The sequence below is a fragment of the Papio anubis genome, chromosome 4 (assembly GCF_008728515.1).
Source record: "Papio anubis isolate 15944 chromosome 4, Panubis1.0, whole genome shotgun sequence".
Lineage (NCBI taxonomy): Eukaryota > Metazoa > Chordata > Mammalia > Primates > Cercopithecidae > Papio > Papio anubis.
Genome location: NC_044979.1, coordinates 129,357,532 through 129,380,662, shown reverse-complemented (window position 1 = coordinate 129,380,662; position 23,131 = coordinate 129,357,532). Strand labels below are relative to the sequence as shown.

Sequence of the window (23,131 nt, the reverse complement as noted above, 5' to 3'; positions counted from 1 at the left end):
CTGTAGTCCCAGCTACTCGGGAGGCTGAGCCAGGAGAATGGTGTAAACCCGGGAGGCGGAGCTTGCAGTGAGCTGAGATCCGGCCACTGCACTCCAGCCTGGGCGACAGAGCGAGACTCTGTCTCAAAAAAAAAAAAAAAGAAAAAATCCAAAAGCGTGACTGCGCGCAGTGGCTCACACCTGTAATTCCAGCACTTTGGGAGGCTGAGGCAGGCAGATCACGAGGTCTGGAGATCGAGACCATCCTGGCTAACACAGTGAAACCCCCGTCTCTACTAAAAATACAAAAAATTAGCTGGGCATGGTAGCGGGTGCCTGTAGTCCCAGCTACTTGGGAGGCTGAGGCAAGAGAATCACTTGAACCCTGGAGGCAGAGCTTGCAGTGAGCCGAGATCGTGCCACTGCACTCTAACCTGGGCAACACAACGAGACTCCATTTCAAAAAAAAAACAATCCAAAAGTGTAACCTCTATTTCCTAAGCATTCGTTCTTTCTTTCTTGATGATTCCTGATAGAGTAAACCCATCCACTTTTTAAACTCTCATTTTCAGGATCGGAGAAGTTTGCTACTCTTCCTATTACCCCAATCCTGCCACCTCACTTCTTCCTTTTTGTCTCCCTCCTCATTTGCCAGTCAGGTTTAGTAAATGACGAAATATTTCTTTGGAATCATATGCCGTCCTATCTCTTTTGTTTGTTGAAGATGGCAATCGAGGCTAGTATGAACATCTTGTGGCATTCCATGATCCCTCTGCAGGCCTGAGAAGACTCACCAGCAAGAGAGGGAAAGAGAGACTCAACAACATCTACCAAATGTGCCCAACATTTTGCTGGATGTTTTCGGGTAAATATCTTATACTCTATAATTTTCCTCAATCCATGATGGCATTCACAGACAATTCCATTCATGATCAAACAATGAATTTTCTCTGGTTATCATTTTGCAAAAAAGTACTACATCCTACCACTAACAGATTCCATTCTTTTTGGGGGATGTATGCCTTTAATTTAAGACAGACTCCCTTTTTTTATGCATATACCCCAAACATCACTCTATCCCAATGTCCCCCGCATGAGCCATGTGAAAATTCAGGGATTTAAAACCCAACTAAAGTTTAAAAACAGAAACAGCAACCCTATGTAAAATAGACACATTGACTTCTTAAAAACTTTTTAACTTCACCTTTTTATACAGCTTCAAAAAGTAATAGCTTAGCTATCTTTATGATAATACACTGATTTTCATATTATTGCCTGGTAGCTAATAATTTTAATCAACTCTTTGATTTCCTATGACATTACATTTCAGGCTAGGTTTGGTGGTTCACACCTGTAATCCCAGCATTTTGGGAGGCCGAGGTGGGTGTATCACTTGAGGTCAGGAGTTTGAGACCAGCCTGACCAACATGGTGAAATCCCGTCTCTTAGCTGGTGTGGTAGCATGTGCCTGTAGTCCCAGCTACTGGGATGACTGAGGCAGGAGAATCGCTTGAACCTGGGAGGCGGAGGTTGCAGTGAGCCAAGATTGTGCCACTGCACTCCAGCCTGGGCGACAAAGCTAGACTTTGTCTCAAAAATAAATAAATAAATATTTCAAGCTGACTGTGTGTGTGTGAGTGTATGTGATCAATCTTTCTAGAAATAACCATGGTCTTCATTTTTTGCAAATATTTTCACCTCTTTGTCACATCTTTGACAGAGCAGGAGCACCGTCATGTCAGACAAACCCTCCCACTTTAAGTTCCAGCTCCCTTTCTAGCTTCAGGCATTTCAAGGAAATCACTTCCAACTAGAAGCAGCCAGAAACAGCAGACAGTAAAAACAGATAAGATCCCTGGGGCACAGAGGGAGGTGGGGGGAAAGTCTCTTGGGTAACTGCCAAACTTCACCCTCATACACTGGGCCCCAGTAAAAGAGTGGGCCTTAATAAGCACGTTCCTTTCCCTTCAGGTGCAGTAATTTGGTAGGGAAGCTAAAAGCTGACTCGAGGGTATGCCTGCAGCTGCAGAAAGAGGTATGGGAACAGACACACACCTCTCCCTCCCAGATGAGCACAACAAAGAGGCACAGAAGCAGTCCAGGCCTCTGATAAACTCTCGCACCCTGAATCCTTCAAAACTCTTAGTCTGTAACAGAGTGTGGCTTCTGACCTAGCTCAGTGAGAAGTCCCTCCCAGGTTCAAAATAAACCTGTTAACTGTTAAGCCGCCCTTCGTGTTTCTCTCTTCTTTCTTTAATTCTTACAACCTTACTTTATTGGCCAGTGTTTAGGAAACAAACTTGAATTCAAAAAGATGGGTTTTTTTTCCTATTTCCCCAATATTTCACTACCCATGTACTGAGCACCTACAGTGCACCAGGCAAAAAATGGCACCGAGATACATAAGCAGAGGTCTTGACCTCAAGGAACTTGCAGTCTAATGGGGGAAAACACCAATAAATAACAGACGAGTAAAACTGAATAATACTTTTGGTGCTACAGCATGTGCCTAGTCCCAGTATGACACAAAAACAGGTCATTTCCCCAGAGGCCCCAGGAGATGCCTTTGACCATCCCTATCAGGAGAGCCCTCCCTTAAGTTGTCCAACCCAACCTCATCATCCTACCACCTGAACCTGACCCTTCCTTACAAGAGCCCTCTGCTGTTATGGGGCCTCATAATCCTAGCAATCAACACGGCTGGAACCCTCAGTGTAATTACCTAGTCCTCTTCTCCGCTAGCCTCTCAGAGCCAAACAAGCAGTTTGCCAATCGTACCTAGCAATCGTTCAACAACATCTTTTTTTTTTTGAGTCGGAGTTTCGCTCTTGTTGCCCAGGCTGGAGTGCAATGGTGCAATCTCGGCTCACTGAAACCTCTGCCTCCTAGGTTCAAGCGATTCTCCTGCCTCAGCCTCCCGAGTAGCTGGGATTACAGGTATGCACCATCATGCCCAGCTAATTTTGTATTTTTAGTAGAGATGGGGTTTCTCCATGTTGGTCAGGCTGGTCTTGAACCTCAACCTCAGGTGATCCACCCGCCTCAGTCTCCCAAAGTGCTGGAATTACAGGCATGAACCACCACGCCCGGCTTAACAGCATCTTTTTTAAGACTCCCTCATTCCCACTGACTTGCTTCCACCCTTATAACTTTGACCTAAGCAAACATCATAATCTCCTATCTAGGTTCCTGCTGCTTCTTGTCTCCCCCATTGTATACCACGCCAGTAGACTGCTCTGCAAGAAGCAAGATCGTTTGAAAGGACCACATTTCAAGTCCTAGACCATCTAATCCCAACTTTTCCAACTTGACTTCCACCTGCCCCTCTCACACACTCTGTGGTCTAAATAAACTACACTTACATAATGGTTATCACAAATACCACAACTCCATGTCTTTCTCAGGAAGTTCCTTTTTAACAACAATATAGTTTCCTACCTTCTCAAGTACTATTCCCAGACATAAAGATAAAAATTAGGCCAGGCGCAGTGGCTCACACCTCTAATCCCAGCACTCTGGGAGGCTGAGGCAGGAGGATCACTTGAGGTCAGGAGTTCGAGAACAGTTTGGCCAACATGGTGAAAGCCCATCACTATTAAAAAAAATAAATAAATACAAAATAAAAAATTAGCTGGGCATGGTGCCAGGCGCCTGTAGACCCAGCTACTCAGGAGGCTGAGACAGGAGAATCACTTGAACCTGGGAGGCGGAGGTGGCAGTGAGCCATGATCGCACCACTGCACTCCAGCCTGGGAGACAGAGTGAGACTCCGACTCAAAAAAAAAAAAAATTAAATGACAGCTTCTCTGGAAAGTTTTACCCTGCCTCTCCCATTTGGAAAAAAAAAATTCATTCTCTTTTGAATTCCCCTAGCGACGTATCTGTGCCTCTAGTCTTTTTACTAATGTTTGTCCCTAATAGAACAGATTTTGAAAAGCAGGACCATCTTTACCTCCCAAAGCCCGACATTTGTATGTTGTAAGTAATCAATAAATCCTATTTGATTGCATTAATGCCTATTAGTTTTACTTTGCAGTGAAACATAGATTCACGCAGCATCTCTCCGATAGGCTGGAGAACTCACCTGATTTCCGCAGGAAATTGTGCATTTGTGACCAGGAAGCTGGAGATTTTACACTGGTGGAGCAGCTTCAAAAACCTGTTGATCTCTGGGTACATTATTGGTTCTCCCACGAGGGACAATGCACAGTGCTTTACCGTCATTCCTTCTTCAAAGCGCTCTGCTTTGACGCCCGGTACTCCTGCAGAATACAGTGAGAAGGACTCAGCTACATAGCGCACAGATACAGGATGTCACTTACATTTTTCTTAATGATGCTTTGATTTTATAGAGCAAATTCATTTTTGATACCAAAGAATACAAAACAAAGGCCAAAGGACAGGGTGGGACTAGAATTACTAAATCAGAAAAATCAGTCAGTAACCTCATTCTTAGTTTTGGTACCAGTTAAACTACATCAATATAAGCAGGCAAAACTAGCTTTGTTAGCTAATTATTTGGGATGCAGAATAAGTCCCTTTGCATAATTTGCTTAGCTTTGTATTCTTTCATGTTGATCTAAGAAAATGAACTCAGTATATCTGCATAAGAATAAGCCTCTTCTAGACCAATCATTCCTCAAGCTGGGAAAGTAAATGTAGTTGATCCAAAACTGTATAGGAGAGAAAAAGAAGAGACCTAATCATTCTCATCTTTGGCTTCATACTGGAATACTTCAGATTTCATACTGGAATCACCTGAGGAGCTTCAAAAAATACTGCCACAGGCCAGGTGCGGTAGCTCACACTTGTAATCCCAGCATTTTGGGAGGCCAAGGCAGGAGAATTGCTTGAGCCCAGGAGTTCAAAACTAGCCTGGGCAATATAGTGAGACCTTGTCTCTACTAAAAATTAAAAAAAAAAAAAAAAAAAAGTAGCTGGGCGTGGTGGCACACACCTTTGGTCCCAACTACTTGTGAGGCTGAGGTGGGAGGATCCCTTGAATCTGGGAGGTTGAGGCTGCAGTGAACCACAATCGTGCCACTACACTCCAGCCTGGATGACAGAGCAAGGCCCTGTCTCAAAAAACAAAAATAGGCCAGGTGCAGTGGCTCACACCTGTAATGCCAGCACTTTGGGAGGCCAAGGTGGGTGGATCACTTGAAGTCAGGAGTTCGAGACCACTCTGGCAACATGGTGAAACCCTGTCTCTACTAAAAATGCAAAAATTAGCTGGGCGTGGTGGCGGGCACCTGTAATCCCAGCCACTCGAGAGGCTGAGACAGGAGAATCTCTTAAACCCAGGAGGCAGAGGCTGCAGTGAGAGGAGATGGTGTCACTGCACTCCAGCCTGGGCAACAAAGTGAGACTCCGTCTCAAAAAAAAAAAATACTGCCACCTAGGTCCACCTCCAAAGAGTCTGTTTCATCAGAGTGGGTGCAAGCCTGGGCAATGAGTTTTGTTAAAGCTTCTCAGATGATTGTTACGTATAGCCAAGGCTAAAAGCCACTGCATGAAACCAGAGGGCCTCAAACCTGTCTGCACGTTAGAAATCACCTTGGAATCTTAAAATTCCCACAATCCAGGCTACAGGTCAGATCAACTGAACGCCAATCTCTGGCAGAGGGGTGTAGGCAATTCATAGTTTCCGAAGCACCCCAGGTTATTCCAATGTGCAGACAAGTTAGGTAGCCACTGGCATACACCACTCATTCTAGTTGGACACTGGAGTTACCCAAAAAACGTTTAAGAATCCCAATGTCCAGGCCGTATCCCAAACACATTAAATCACAGTCTTTGGGGAGGGGCCTCAGGCATCAGGATTTCTAAAGGGCTCTCCGTGTGATTCCAGCATGCAGCTTGGTTTGACAGGCACTACTCTTGACTCAATGTAGAAGGCATTAAGAGATACGCTGTCCTAAAAGTCCTTCAGTCTAACAGAGAACGTGAAAGACTTGTGTAAATAGGCAAAAATACATATCCTAAGAACACATGGACACATAGAAGGGAATGACACACACTGGGGCCTATCAGAGGATGGAAGGTGGGAGGAGGGAGAGGATCAGGAAAAATAACTAATGGGTACTAGGCTTAATACCTGGGTGATGAAATAATCTGTACAGCACACCCCCATGACACAAGTTTACCTACAGAACAAACCTGCACTTGTACCCCTGAACTTAAGAGTTGAAAAAAACAAAGAAAAAATATATATCTCCTTGACTCCTGATACTTCTAAATCAATTATTTCTAGGTTCCTTTTGAAGAATATATTCTCTCTGCAGGATAAGGATTCCTCATGGAGCCTGGGCCTGGGGGAGAAGCATGTTCATGTGTCTTCTCTGACTCTCATTGACCATCTTTGAAATATAACTTTCTTAGCAGCAAACGGTAAGTACCTTGAAGAATTTTTGTTGGGATTAAATGAGATAATGCACGTAAAGGCCTTAGCGGAGTGTCTGGCACACAAGAAATGTTCATTAAGGATTTGCTATTACCACCTTTATTCTGGTTTATGAAACTGATTCGATCCCAGTCACTGTCACCTTAACAACAATAACAAAGAACGTGGGCGAAATAAAGTTAAATTTCACTGCTCAGTTGTGCCATAGTTTTCTGAAAGTGATTTTATTTTACCATTCCGCCAGGCCCTGATTGACTTCACTAGGGATAGCACCACCTGTGAGGGGCCGGCAAAGAGATTCAGAGCCAGTGAACAAGACATAGGGGCTGTTGTTGTTATTGTTGTTGAGACGGAGTCTCACACTGTTGCCCGGGCAAGAGTGCCATGGCGCAATCTCAGCTCACTGCAACCTCTGCCTCCCGGGTTCAAGCGATTTTCCTGCCTCAGCATCCCCAGTAGCTGGGATTACAGGTGCACACCGTCAAGCCCGGCTAATTTTCTTTTTTTTTTTTGTAGAGACGAGGTTTCACTATGTTGGCCAGACTGGTCTCAAACTCTTGACCTCGTGATCCGCCCACCTCAGCCTCCCAAAGTGCTGGGATTACAGGCGTGAGCCACCACACCCGGCCAAGACGTAGGGTTTATTGAAAGGACTCACAAACAGGGCAGTCCAGTGGCAGTGGGCTGGGCAGGAACACCACAATTGCTTGTAAAAAAGCATGCAGTTTGGCTGGGCACAGCAGCTCATGCCTGTAATCCTAGCACTTTGGGAGGCCGAGGCCAGTGGATCACTTGAGGTCAGGAGTTCAAGACCAGCTTGGCCAACATGGCAAAACCCCATCTCTACTAAAAACACAAAAATTAGCCAGGCATGATGATGCACGCCTGTAGTCCCAGCTACTTAGGACACTGAGGCAGAAGAATCGCTTGAACCCGGGAGGTAGAGGTTGCAGTGAGCCGAGATTGCGCCACTGCACTCTAGCCTGGGTGACAGAGCAAGACCCTGTCTGGAAAAAAAAAAAAATCATGTGGTTTATACAGCATTTCACTTAGTAACCCCTGGCCCCACTAGCAGTCCCCACCAGGCACCACTTTATGTAACCCAAAACAAAGGGCTTTGATCCCCTGCATGACCTGCATTCCACAGGAAGGGCTAGGGGTTCAGATGTTCCTCATAGATAGAAAATGAGGTTCTCTCATTCTGTTGCCCAAATAAAACCTTCACAGAAAAAAACAAAGAGAATGAATCCCCAGGTTGGCCACTCCTGGATCTCCTAGTTCAGAGCTCAGAACACATACTCTTAGAACACACAGTCATTCTCCAGGTATGTTTAAGTTAAGGTATTGGTGTCAGGTGTGCTTGACACACACACACACACACACACACACACACACACATACATTCTTTCTTTCTCCCATACCTTAGAAATAAGAAAGTGTTAAGTAATGTGAAAAACACACTCAACATCACTAATAATCATTTGCAGAGAAATGCAAAATTACAATTACAATGGGATATCACCTTATACTAATCAGAATGGCTATTACTAAAAAGTAAAACAACAACACATATTGGCGTGGATGCAGAGAAAAGGGAACGCTTACACACTGTTGGTGGGGATGTAAATTAGTTCAACCTCTTTGGAGAGATTTCTCAAAGAACTAAAAATAGAACTACCATTCAACCCGGCAATCCCATTACCAGGTATCTATCTAAAGGAAAAGGAATCATTATATTAAAAAAACACCTGTACCCACTCGTATGTTCATCGCAGCACTATTCACAATAGCTGAAAGTCATGAAACCAACCTAAGTGTCCATCAATGGTTGACTGGATAAAGAAAATATGGTACATATACACCCTGGAATACTATACAGCCACAAAAATGAACAAAATCATGTCCTTTACAGGAACATGGATGAAGCTGGAGGCCATCATCCTAGGTGAACTAAAAAAACAGAACATCAAATATCACACGTTGCCACTTTTAAGTGGGAGCTAACCAATGGGTACACATGGACCTAAAGACGGAAATAATAGACACTAGAGACTCCAAAAGAGGATGGGACGGGGTGAGAGTTGAAAAATTGCCCAACAGGTACAATGTTCACTATTTGAGTAATGGGTATGCAAGAAGCCCAATTCCCATGGTACACAATACACTGATGTAAAGAACATGCACATGTACCCCTAATACAAAATAATAAATAAAATAAAAGAGAAAGTGCAAGTAAATACCCAAGAGATCAAAGCAACAGACTACAGACCAAAATGAAAACAATCTAGGCATGACAGGTGATGCCTTCTTTTATGACTGTCTAACTGCAACTGTAAGAATGTATTTCATGTCAGTATTTTTGGATGGATGAATAATTTTTTAGGTTATTGAAATCTAAGATCTTAACTCAAGTAAAATAAGGTTTTTAAATAAAATTTGATCCTTAAGCTCATTCTATGTTGCCAAGACAACTCAGCATTAAGCATAACATTTGCTTTTGGAAAAAGCATATCATTAACTATAATCCCCCCTCCATGAGCAGATGAGTAGAAAGGCAGGTTGAACCTGAACTCCAAAACCAACCTAAAACTCAGAAAGTGAAAGGAGTATCGGTTAGGCCCTGGCCCCTGGGATTCAGATGCACTGGGTTCACACCCGAGCTCTACCGTGAAGCTAGTTTTATATCCTTGGTCAAACCTCTCTCACCCTCTCCAAGCCCATTCCCTAATCTTTAAAATGGAGATTTTACACATACACATACAGCTATTATAACAATTAAATGAAACAGGCCGGGTGCAGTGGCTCAAGCCTGTAATCCCAGCACTTTGGGAGGCCGAGGCGGGCGGATCACGAGGTCAGGAGATCGAGACCATCCTGGCTAACACGGTGAAACCCCGTCTCTACTAAAAAAATACAAAAAAAAAAAACCTAGCCGGGCGAGGTGGCGGGCACCTGTGGTCCCAGCTACTCAGGAGGCTGAGGCAGGAGAATGGCGTAAACCCGGGAGGCGGAGCTTGCAGTGAGCTGAGATCCGGCCACTGCAGTCCAGCCTGGGCGACAGAGCAAGACTCCGTCTCAAAAAAAAAAAAAAAAAAAATTAAATTAAATAAGCTACATGAAATACTTAATGGGGTGCCAGGCCCAGCACATAATCATTCAAAACGTGCTGGCTACAAATGTTTTCATTTTGTGAACTGAAAAATAAATTCAATTATTATTATTTTTCTTTGGATAGGGTCTCCCTCTGTCACCCAGGCTGGAGTGCAGTGATGTTATCAAGCTGACTGCAGCCTCAATCTCCTGGGTTCAGGTGATCCTCCCACCTCCGCCTCCTTAGTTGCTGGGACCACAGGCATGTGCCACCACACTCGGCTTCTTTTTTTTTAATTTTTGGTAAAGATGAAGTTTTCGGCCGGACGTGGTGGCTCACGCCTGTAATCCCAGCACTTTGGGAGGCTGAGGTGGGCGGATCATGAGGTCAGGGGTTCGAGACCAGCCTGACCAACGTGGTGAAACTCCCTCTCTACTAAAAATATAAAAAAATTAGCCAGGCGTGGTGGCAGGTGCCTGTAATTCCAGCTACTCGGGTGGCTGGGCCAGGAAAATCACTCGAACCCAGGAGGCGGAGGTTGTAGTGAGCCAAGATCTCACCATTGTACTCCAGCTGCCAGATTCTGTTTCCAAAAAAAAAAAAAAAAAGGTGATAAAAGAAAAGAAAGAGCAGGGCAATGAAGATGTGGGGTGCCAAGAAGAAAAAGAGGCAGGTGCCCTGTCAATCAGACTGGTCAGGATAAGTCTTGCTGAAAAGGGGAGTGTAGTTGGAGGAGGTGAGGGAGTGGGCCAAGAGTGCAAAGAGGGAAGAGAAGAGAACATTAGAGTCAGAGGAAAGATGCCAAAGTGGGAGCCTGCCTGATTATGTCTAGGGAACCTGAGTCACATGGGTAGGCAATGCAGGATTTTGAGAAAAGGGTGGCATAAACTAATTTTTGTTTTAAGTAGATCACATCAGGTTCTCCACTGAGAACAGAGGGGCAAGGAGCAAGGATAATCTGCCAACAGACTGTAATATAATACAAAAAGGAAATGGTGGCTTGGACCAAGGTGGTGACAGTAAAGGTGGCATGATAGTGGAGGTGGCAAAGTCGATCAGCTGACTCGACTTTGAAGGTATCGTCAAGAGGGATTTTCAAATGGACTGGATGTAGGGTATGAGAGAGTGAGAGGGCTCAATGATTTCTACAAAATGTTCGGCCCGAGCAACATGGCTGCCATCCACTCAGACAAAGCAAGCCTTGGGGATAACAGAACAGGGAGGAGGGCCATGGACTGAGTCCTACGACACTCACAGTTCTGGGGAGAGGAAGAGGGATCAACAAAGGGCACTACCACAGAGCAGCCAAGGAGGACAGGAGGAAACCTAGAAGCAGAGACACCAATGCCATCCTTTCCAGAAAACTACAAATAAAAATATCATAATCATATTCCCCCATTTCGACAATCACAAAAACAAACAAAATACAAGACAAAAAAATTATTGATGATAAACTTTTTAAAGTAATGGATTCTCAGATGTTCAAGTTATCCTGATTCTCTCACAAGTAAGGGATGGAGAAGCATATGTAAAACATTGGTTCTCTCCTTCATAAGAGCATGTTTCTATTTCTTGCTCTCTGCCAGAGGCTGTTATACTGGTCCTCCCAAAAACAAGGCCTCAAGGACTCCATTTCATGTCTTCTTGCACTCTCTTCAAGGAAATATGACAGAAATTGAAACAGCCTCTAAATTCTTTTTTTTTTTTTAATTATACTTTAAGTTCTAGGGTACATGTGTACAACGTGTAGGTTTGTTACATACGTATACATGTGCCATGTTGGTGTGCTGCACCCATTAACTCGTCATTTACATTAGCTATATCTCTTAATGCTGTCCCTCCCCCCTCCCCCCACCCCACGACAGGCCCTGGTGTGTGATGTTTCCCACCCTGTGTCCAAGTGTTGTCATTGTTCAATTCCCACCTATGACTGAGAACATGCGGTGTTTGGTTTTCTGTTCTTGCAATAGTTTGCTCAGAATGACGGTTTCCAGCTTCATCTATGTCCCTACAAAGGACATGAATTCATCCTTTTTTATGGCTGCATAGTATTCCATGGTGTATATGTGCCACATTTTCTTAATCCAGTCTATCATTGATGGACATTTGGGTTGATTCCAAGTCTTTGCTATTGTGAATAGTGCCGCAATAAACATACATGTGCATGTGTCTTTATACCAGCATGATTTATAATCCTTTGGGTATATACCCAGTAATGGGATGGCTGGGTCAAATGGTATTTCTAGTACTAGATCCTTGAGGAATTGCCACACTGTCTTCCACAATGGTTGAACTAGTTTACACTCTCACCAACAGTGTAAAACTGTTCCTATTTCTCCACATCCTCTCCAGCACCTGTTGTTTACTGACTTTTTAATGATCGTCATTCTTACTGGTGTGAGACGGTATCACATTGCGGTTTTGATTTGCATTTCTCTGATAACAGCCTCTAAATTTCTAATGGAAAGGGTTCCTGGAGAAGAAAGAAACAGTCCACATGAGACACAGGACATTTTAACAGCAAATCTATAGTGCTGTTTCCCATTATCTCACACTGATACACACACACACACGCACGCATGCACACGCATGCACATGCACATACACACGATCTGTTCTCTTCATGGTGCCTAAATCTTAACCCTTTCACAACTAAACTCTGCTTTGTTATTCTAGTTATTTGGTTTTTTTGGTTAAGCAAGTTTTCTGACATTTTTCTTTTTCTGAACAGCTTCCTGATCTTGGATAATCACAATTACAGTCAGCAGATTAACTAACAAACGTACTTCATCTCATTGAAAGATGACAAAGCCAGAACTTAAGATTCTAAAAATTTTCATCCTAATGTCATAGCGATAAACCAAATAACACACAAACACAATGTAATGCTCGGTATCTTCCTATTTCTTAAGTTTGGGCCGATCAGAAATAAAACATTCTCTTCTTTCTTCTCATAACAATGCAGTTCCTGGCCAAAAATCTTCCCAATGACCCGTCCTGACTAAAAGTCATAAATAATACCTGTCTGATATAGATACTCCACTTGAGGTTTCTCATAAATAAGTTTCAGAAAACGATTAACAGGTGGTGTTCTCTTCCCCACCTCTACATTTTCTTTATGATGTGTATGTTAGCATACCTAGTTTGTGAAAACCATCTGTTGGAGATCTTTTATTTCTTGCAGTACTTCGCTTCTAGCTTAAAGTATAGATAAAAACACCTAGCAATAAATGATGTCTTTTTCACTTTTGCAGCTTTAGTACCGAGGACGTTCCTGACAAAGACGGTGTAATCACTTGATGTTTGCTGAACGGGTGGAAAACTGAGCTAAAGAAACCTCTGTCCCATTTTCTGGGAACTATTTCTCTCTGCCATAGTAGTACTTAGAAGGGGGCAGGCAGCATTTTGAATAGACACTGAGTGGCACTGAAATTCTGACCCACTTTTAATCAATGTAAAGTTAATTTTGTATGTATATAAAAGGAAAGCTAATAACGGTCAGGAAAAGAAAGATATTTTTATAACTCAGTGAAATAACTGAAAAGACAATGACTACCCTCAGAATTAAGAACACAAAAGAGAAGCATCGAAAACATCAGGAATGATCTTCCAAAGCTGCTCAGGACTGGCCACTTAGCTCCAGTTGGGGAACTCAGACAACAAGCAACAGTCCCCACAGCCAGTTCCACCTTACACACAACTGAACCAGACCCAAGACAGACAGCAGGTGTTCTTTGTCATAGGGTGGGAACTCACACTAGAAAGCAAAGGGCTTTCCAAGCCAGAGTGAGGGAAATAATTAATGAGCTAAGAGTGGACCTCCAAAAAGAGGCCAAAGTAGAGATACCGGGAATATCATGAACTACGAAGGAAATGCCTTCAAGCCTTTGAAAATAGCCTATAATTGCCAATTTATACAAGAATTCTGTTCCTAAGCATTTCTGTTTAAGCCTGAAATTTGTATTCCCATAGATATAGTATTATTAAAATGAAAATTAAGGCCGGGTGCAGTGGTTCACAGCTATAATCCCAGCACTTTGGGAGGCTGAGGCTGAAGGATTGCTTGAGCCCACGAGTTCGAGATCAGACTGGGCAACATAGTGAGACCCCCCATATCTACAAAAATGTTTTAAAAAATATTAGCTGAGTTTGGTAGTATGTGCCTGTAATCCCAGATATCTGAGAGGCTGAGACGGGAGGACTGCTTGACCCCAGGAGGTCGAGGCTGCAGTGAGCTATGATCATGCCATTGCATTCCAGCCTGGGCAACAGAACAAGACCCTATCCCTTCACAGTCTTTTTCAGTTGAAATTACTTGTTGCCAAGAGAACCGAAAATACAATCAATATTCTGAAGTACTAAATTTCTATAATGCTGTCAAAGTTATCATTTTAAAAGAAATCACATAACATTTTTTTCTTTGAAGTGTTACAGACACTTCCACCAGTTTTCCAGAAGGGCTCTGGATTCTTACAAATTATACACTTTACCCTTTACTAATTAGGGTTTTTTTTTTTCTTTGCTATTATAATTTTACAGCAAGATTTACTATGACTCTTATAGCATTAAGATGGATTTTCAAAAACAATGGCTTGTTTAACCTAACTTGGAACACAGAAAAAAGCATTAAACAAAACCAGGGCCCAAAAATTGCAAATTAAGTGATCTCTCATTCATTGTGAAAATGTAAAACAAATGAGAGCCAGGCACGGTGGCTCATGCCTATAATCCCAGCACTTTGGGAGGGCCAGCCAGAAGGATTACTTGAGCCCAGGAGTTCAAGACCAGCCTGGGCAATATTAGGTGGAACCCATCTCTATTAAAAATTTTTAAATTAGCTGAAGCGTGGTAGCATGCACCTGTAGTTCCAGCTACTTGAGGTGGGAGGACCACTTGAGCCCAAGAGGCAGAGGTTGCAGTGAGTCAAGATTGTGCCACTGCACTCCAGTTTGGGCGACAGAGTGAGACCCTGTCTCCAAGTAAATAAATAAAGTAAAATAAAATAAAAATAAAACAAATGAGGCTCTCTTATGCCTATGTGCTGACCTGTCTACACCCTTCGCACCTTCAAACATGCACCTGTTTTCTGCTAGCTTCAAGAAAAACTGCTTTGCTAACCTGAAGAGCATCAGTGCACAAATATCAACCCGTTCCACTCTGAAAACCCTTCCAGCAAATTTGTTGCTGATTAAATACACCAACGTTTTGCTGACATGGTAACATGTTATCAAGTCAATCCATTCAGATATGAAAAAAAAAAAAAAATCCTTTGTAGGAATTACCAGGGTAAAATAGATACTATATAAATACCATTTTAAAGAGTGAAATTGGTGGCAGTTGTTGAATTTCTGGGGATCATTCCTTCTGAGTTATGCATTCTAATGCCTACTCAGGATTCACACATCCATAGACATGCTCTAGTCTTTCTCTCTGCTATCCTGCATCCTATCATCCCTCAAAAGAATCTAAATTTTTTTTCAATTTTTTTTTTTTTTTGAGACAGTCTCGCTCTGTTGCCCAGGCTGGAGTGCAGTGGCACGATCTTGGCTCACTGCAAGCTCCACCTCCTGGGTTCACACCATTCTCCTGCCTCAGCCTCCAGAGTAGCTGGGACTACAGGTGTCTGCCACCACGCTTGGCTAATTTTTTTGTATTTTTAGTAGAGACGGGGTTTCACCGTGTTAGCCAGGATGGTCTCAATCTCCTGATCTCGTGATCCGCCCGCCTCAGCCTCCCAAAGTCTTGGGATTACAGGCGTGAGCCACCGAGCCCAGCCGAGAATCTAAATTTTAAAACTCTTTTTGTTTTCCTTGCATCATAAGAACCCATAGACAAACCATTTGAGATGCCTGCTGATTAACGTAAGTCTAAGGTCACTACTGGACACCCCTTTCTGCACAGGACAAGTCCCTCAACAGCCCCGGCAGACAATGAAAAACACGTGCTCACAGAACTCACCTAACACATTTTATTAACATCAACAAAGTCTACCTTATGGTTTATTCATTACATATTTCCATTTAAAGTGCATTTGCAAAAACACTCCTGTCAGAAAAATTACTATCAAAACTCAGATCGTCATTCTGTATGACGGACATCTCAGCACACAGAAACGAAGGTGTCTACTCCTCAGGGCAGGGCTGATTCCTCCTCACACAAACTGCCCGAGACACAGTTCATTCAAGGAGACTCCAGGATGTCCAGGAAACACACATCCTCAGTCATCATCCCATTAGCTCCTTAAGCACTAACTCAAAAATCAACTTCATATAAAAATAAAAGTACTGGCATTTCCTGCTTCTGATATTACTATCTGTGATGGTTAATTTTATGTGTCAACCTGTCTGGGTCACAGCGTCCAGATATTTGTTCAGCCATTATTCCGGATGTTTCTGTGGAGGTGTTTGTTGGATGAGATTAACATTTAAATTGCTGGGCTTTCAGTAAAGTAGATTGCCTGTCATAATGTGGATGGACCTCATCCAATCACTTGAAGGCTTTAATATAAAAAGATTGACCTGTTCCAAGCAAGAAGGAATTCTGCCAGGAGAATGCCTTTGAACTTGAACTCCCACTCTTCTCTGAGTCTCCAACCTGCCAGTCAACCCATGAGATGTTGAACTCACCAAGCCTCCACAAATTCGTGAGCCAACTCCTAAAAATGAACAAATGAATCTCAATCTCAGTCTCTGTTTCTGTCTCTCTCTCCCTTCGCACACGCACACATATACACATACACATACACATACACATACGCATACACATACACACACACCCATTGGTTCTGTTTTGCTGGAGAACCCTAACACACTCTCCAAAGCAAAATAAGACTTTGCCTTGAAATTTATTAAAAAGACATATAGCTTACTTGAAGATCGACAACCAATTATTAACTAAACCAACAATGAGTTAGAAAAAGCCAGTCAAATTCCAGATGTGGGGCTTACTAGTTCTTTACCAATAGTTTCATTTAATTTTCCAAAACACTGGTAACAGACACTGCTTTATCCAATATGAGAATGTAATTTGTACCCCTACATCCCGCCATCGAAAAATGCTTGAAACTAAAAATCAAGATGAGAAATTAAAATAATCATTAGCATCTTTGTAAATGTACAAAAAAAAGTCAGTCCACACACAAATATACACAAATATGCACAGGTCAACTTTCCCTAGAAAATTCATAAAGCATAAAACTATAATTATTGATTTTTTTTTTTGAGATGGAGCCTGGCTTTGTCACCCAGGCTGCAGTCCAGTGATGTGTGAACTCAGCTCACTGCAACCTCTGCTTCCTGGGTTCGAGCAATTCTCCTGCCTCAGCCTCCCAAGTAGCTGGGATTAAAAGGCGCACACCACCATGCCTGGCTAATTTCTGTTCTCAAACTCCTGACCTCAGGTGATTCACCTACCTCAGCCTCTCAAAGTCCTGGGATTACAGGCATGAGGCACCGCACCTGGCCTATTGACTAATTATCTTTTACAAATTACTATTGATCTTGAACCATTATTTGCATGACTCTTCTCCATTTCTCATAAGAATGAGAAATAAGTATGAGCCCATTTTTCATACTGCTATAAAGAACTGCCCAAGATGGGGTAATTTATAAAGGAAAGAGGTTTAATTGACTCACAGTTCAGCATGGCTGGGGAGGCCTCAGGAAATTTACAATCACAGCAGAAGGCAAAGGGGAAGCAAGGCACCTTCTTCCCAAGGCAGCAAGAAAGAGAAGTGCAGAGCGAAGGGGGAAGAGCCCCTCATAAAACCATCAGATCTCGTGAGAACTCACTATCGTGAGAACACCATGGAGGAAATGGCCCTCATGTTTCAATTACCTCCACCTGGTCTCTCTCGACACAGAGGGATTATGGGGATTATGGACATTAGAATTCAAGATGAGATTTGGGTGAGGGGGACAAAGCCTAACCACATCAAGAGGTAAGGAGTATTATAATATTATGAATGACTGGCCAGAACAGACCAAATTTCCTTACATGAAAGAATCACCTGATCTTCAGAATGCTAATTACTGAGGTTTCTAAAGACTCCCATATGTGCTATTAATACCATAAGAGCGTCTATATTAAAATAGCCTTGGCTGGGACTATTTTTTAATGGTTGCATACGATAGGAAAGAATACAGAAGAGAAGGAATCACCAGTGGTAGGCAGAGACCAGAGCATACAGATTCAACAGGGAACCTAACAAATTCCAATTCATCACCTACAGCTGTAGATTTATGAAACCATCACATGTACAGTAGTGATTCTCAAAGTGTGGTCCCCAGTTCAACAACATCAATGCCAACCAGAAACCTGTTAGAAATGCACATTCTCAGGTGGCTCACACCTGTAATCCCAGCACTCTGGGAGGCCAAAGCAGGCAGATGGCTTGAGTCCAGGAGTTCAAGACCAGCCTGAGCAACATGGCTAGACCCCATTTTTACAAAAAATTAGCCAGGCGTGGTGGCCTGCGCCTGTAGCCCCAGCTATTCAGGAGACGAGGCTGAGGTGGGAGGATCATCTGAGCCCGGGAAGTGAAGGTTGCAATGAACCAAGGTGGCACCACCACACTCCAGCCTGGGCGACAGAGCGAGATCCTGTCCAAAAACTAAAAGAAAGAAAGAAAAAGGCATACTCTTGGGTTTACTGACCCAATCTCTGGGAAAGGAAACCAACAATCTGTGTTTTAACAAGCTCTCCAGATGATTCCGATGCATGATTAAGTTTGAGAACCAGTGATCTCCAGTGAAGTCCAATATTTGTTAATATGAGACAGAATTAAATTAGGAAATTCAAAAAATAGAGTGGCTGATTTTTACCACATCACTATGGATTATATGGAAGAAACTATTTATATTATCCCTCCTTTCTTTAATAAGGCATTCATTCAAAAATGTTTTCCCATCACTAACTAATATTATTGAAGATTTTCCACTAACCTAAAATTTCCAATCCATTCAAAAGGCTGCTCAGCTCAGCAAGACAGAACAATAGCAAAAGGTTTCTAGGAAGGTTGATGGTACATTCCCACGGAAAGCTTTCAAGCTGAATGTAGCATATTATAAGTTGCTAAACTTTATTTATGTATTTATTTACATATTTTTTAGAGGAGTTTTGCTGTTGTAGCCCAGGTTGGAGTGCAGTGGCTCAATCTCGGCTCACTGCAACCTCTGCCTCCCGGGTTCAAGCAATTCTCCTGCCTCAGCCTCCCAAGTAGTTGGGATTACAGGCACCCGCCATCATGCCCAGCTAATTTTTGTATTTTTAGTAGAGATAGGATTTCACCATGTTAGCCAGGCTGGTCTCAAACTCTTGACCTCAGGTGATCTGCCCGCACACCTTGGCCTCCCAAAGTGCTGGGATTACAGGTGTGAGCCATCACACCCGGCCAAGTCGCTACACTTTAAATTTTTAGTTCTTCCATCATATATGGGATGTAAAAGCTAAAAAGGCAAAATATATGTATTTCCACAAAGTTTTCACTTCCTTATAGGAAAATTTGCCAGTGGGGACAAAATCCTACCAAACAGGCTATTCTTCTGCCAATCTGGCTCAGACTATTAACAGGCATGCGCACTCCTCTGTAGAGGGAAAAGAAAATACCTTTAAACTGCTTAATCATGTTCTGATGGTTTTCGACGGCTTCCTTCAAGATCATTTCAGGCTGGTCCACCTTCCACCGCCATTCAGTGCCCACAGGGTTGGTGTGGTGCCTAGGAACAAGATGCAAAGTTCTAAAGGACCCTTCTGTAATAAGATCTGAGCTAGTCATTTACAATGAAGTCATCCCATTTTTTAAAATTACAAAATCAGGACTGGTTTCCTCCTAAGAGTTCAACCATGTACAGTAGTATTTTCCAACTTATTTTAAATCATGACACCTAACAGAGAGGGGTGAATAAAGAAATCATTCAACTCTTCCCAGAGATGTTGGGCACCTAATTGACTCAACTCCGGTTATAGATTGACAGAACGCTCTCTGCTGCTTTAACCATGTTAACTATGGATGTACGCAAACAAGGCAAACTGTCACCACCAGTAAACAAGGTGTTACTGTCACCTACGTCAACACTTCATAAAGTGAGTGAGGACAGCTGGAACGCTTGCTTGGAAATCACACTGACAGGGCCTGAGAATGAGTTTCTCTTGATACAGGCCTGGGGAAAGGACAAGAACCTCCACCTGGGATCCAAGCAGCTAGAACGCGATGCCATTTTGAGACCAAAACCACTGCTAGAGTGTATCCTGCCCTGGGAGCCAAAGCCCCTGTATCTCCATATTTTTGACGTCCCACCGTCATCACTCCACGGCCATACAAAAGATGACAATGCCACAACCCAAGCTATACCTAGCAGTACAACCATACCCAAGCACCTGAGCCCACGCAGAACCCTGTAATCCAAAAAACAAACAGGCAGCAAAGCCCAGAAAGGAGACCACCACCAAGACAGACACAATGGCAGAGCCTAAGCAGCAGCTCCCCAGTGTCCACCACTGCCAACCATCTCACCCTCCCGACAGGTAGAACCACCGTGGGCCTCACAGGCCCCTCAGGGCCCAAGGACCATCCTGCCCAGAAACCAGCACCACTGAAGACACTACCCCCATAAGCAGCGGAGCTGCCAGAAATAGCACAAGCTCCCCTAGGGTCTAAGGACCAGCAAGACCAGCAATACTGCCCCTAGCAAAGCCATGCCACTGCCTCCACAAACACCCACAGTCCAGGCCAATGAGGCATTCACCACAAGAACCACAGGCACCAATTATGGCCAAAGAAATCACATGGAGACTACACTACTGTCCCCGTCTAGAAGACAAGTCAAAGCACCCCACTCAACCAACACTGTAAAATATTTCTTCAGGAAAGTCTTTCCCTGTGAAAACTACTCCATAAAAGTGGAAGAGGTGACTGTTATACCCGATGTGCAGATATCAAGTAGGAAAAAACAAAAACATGAAATAGCAAGAAAACACGACACTTGATAATTCTCCAGTAACAGACCTGAAAGAAAGGAAAATCTAGGCCTGTAATAGAATTTAAAATAATGATCTTAAGGAAACTCAGAGAGATACAAGAGAATACACATAGACAATTCAATGAAATCAGGAAAAGAATTCATGAGCTAAATGAGAAATTCAACAGGTATAGATATCACAAAAAAAGAGCCAAACAGAAAACTGGAAGCTGAAGAATTCGATGAATGAAATAAATATAACTGAGAGCTTCAACAACATACAAGATCAAGGAGAACAAAGAATGTCTGAACTTGAAGACAGGACTTTTGAAATGACCCAGTCAGACCAAAAAACAAAAAAACAAAAAGAAGGAAGTAGAAGAAATAAAGAAGAAAAGGAGAAAGAAGAAAGAAGGAGGAGGAGGAGAAGAGAAGAAGAAGGAGAAAAAGAAAGAAGAAAAGAAGAAGAAGGGAGAAAGAAGAAAGGATAGAGGAGAGAGAAGGAGGAAGAGCAGGAGGAGGAGGAGCAGCAGGAGGTGTAGGAAAAAAACCTACAGGAAAGATGGGACACCATTACATGAACAAATGTTTGCATTTAGGAATTCCAGATGGAGAACAGGTGGGAAAAGACATGAAAAAGTAAATAGGTTTTAATGAAATAGCAGCTGAAAACTTCCCACATTTGGGAAGAGATATGGACATTCAGATCAAGCAAGCTAAAAATTCCTCAAATGGATTGAATGCCCAAAAAAAAAAAGCCTCCTTGAGACACATTACAGTCAAACTGTCAAAAGACAATGACAAAGAGAATTCTAAAAACAGCAACTGAAAAGCATCACGTCATATAAGGAAACCTCCATAAGAATAACAGCAGATTTATCAGCAGAAACCTCACAAGCCAGGAGAAAATGGAATGATATATTCTAAGGGCTGGAAAGAAAAAAAAAAAAGACCACCAAGCAAAGCTATCCTCTGGAAATGAAGGAGAAATAAAGCCTGTCCCAGACAAGCGAAAACTGAGGAAATTCATCACCACTAGACTGGCCTTACAAGAAAAGCTTAGGGAATCCTATATCAGGAAGTGAAAGCGATAATTACCGTCATGAAAACACACAAAAGTATAAACTCACTGGTAGGGCAAATATACAAATGAGAAAAATAAACAAGGATTCAAATGTTACCACTATGGAAGACCACCAAACTGCAAAAATAAACAGTAAGAGAGTAAAAAAGCAAAAACAACATACAAAACAACATGAGTAAGTCATCATCTACATGAATAACCTTGAATGTATATGGATTAAAGTCCCCTGTTAAAAGATATAAACTGGCTGAATGAATTAAAAAAAAAAAAAAACACCCAACTATTTGTTGCCTATAAGAAACTCACTTCACCTGTAAAGATATACACAGACTGAAAGTGAATGGGATGGAAAAATATAAACCACACCAACCAAAAGCAGCCAGGTGCGGTGTCTCACGCCTATAATCCCAGCACTTTGGGAGGCCAAGGCGGGCGGATCACGAGGTCAGAAGTTCGAGACCAGCCTTGCCAACGTGGTGCAACCCCATCTCTACTACAAATACAAAAATTAGCCGGCGTGGTGGCAGGCGCCTGTAATCCCAGCTACTCAGGAGGCTGAGGCAGGAGAATCGCTTGAGAACCTCAGAGGCGGCAGTTGCAGTGAGCCAAGATCACCCCACTGCACTCTAGCCTTGGCAACAGAGCAGGTCTCCATCTCAAAAAAAAAAAAAAAAAAAAAAACCAGCAAGGGTAGCTATCCTTATATAAGATAAAATAGACTTTAAGTCAGAAACTGTAAAATGAGACCAAGAAAAAGGTCACTGTATAATGATAAAGGAATCACTGCAGCAAAAGGATCAACAACTGTAAATATTTATGAATCCAACACTGGAGCACTGAAGTATAAAGCAAACATTATGAGATCTAATGGAAGATAGACTCTACTACCATAACAGTTGGGGGCATCAACATCACACTCTCGGCATTGGACAGATCACCTAGACAGAAAATCAATAAAGAAACACCAGATTTAAACCATAGGCCAAACTGTCCTAACGGACACTGACAAAATATTTCATACTACAGCTGCAGAATACACAATCTTCTCATCCATACATAAAATATTATCCAGGGTAGACCATATTTTAGGCCACAAAACTAGTCTCAAAAAATGTTAAAAAATCAAAATCCTATCAAATATCTTTTTGGACAATGGAATAAAACAAGAAATCAGTCACAAAAGGAACTTTGGAACCTATACAAAGTAATGGAAACCGAATAGCACACTCTTGAACAGCCAATTAGTCAACGAAGAAAGCAAGAAGAAAATTTAAAAATGTATTCAAACAAATGAAAGCAGAAGCAAACGTCAAAACTTAAGGGACAGAGCAAAAGCAGTACTAAGAGCGAAGTTTATAATAATAAACAACTACATCAAAAATGTAGAATGATTTCAAATATCAATCTAACAGTGCACTTCAGGGAACTAGAAAAGCAAAAACAAAACAAACCAAACCCAAAATTACTGGAACAGAAAAAAATAATAATCAGAGCAAAAATAAATGAAATTGAGACTAAAAAAACACAAAACTCAACAAAACAGAAAGTCTGTTGAAAAGATAAACATCAACAAACCATTAGACTAACCGAGAAAAAAAGAGAAGGGCCAAATAAAT

At 42.4% G+C, this 23,131-nt stretch overlaps 1 protein-coding gene across 4 annotated transcripts in view; it reads right to left on the bottom strand.

Annotated features, from left to right (window-relative positions):
- The window catches only part of LOC101000797 (S-adenosyl-L-methionine-dependent tRNA 4-demethylwyosine synthase TYW1), a 256,556-nt gene that overhangs the window by 137,316 nt on the left and 96,109 nt on the right, over positions 1-23,131 (bottom strand). For all 4 annotated transcript variants that reach the window (XM_009202869.4, XM_021935762.2, XM_021935761.2 and 1 more), the window contains 2 exons: positions 19,080-19,189; positions 4,064-4,241 (listed from right to left, as the gene is read on the bottom strand). In XM_009202869.4, the coding sequence (XP_009201133.2) occupies positions 4,064-4,241; positions 19,080-19,189 (288 nt within the window). The remainder of the gene's footprint in view (positions 1-4,063; positions 4,242-19,079; positions 19,190-23,131) is intronic.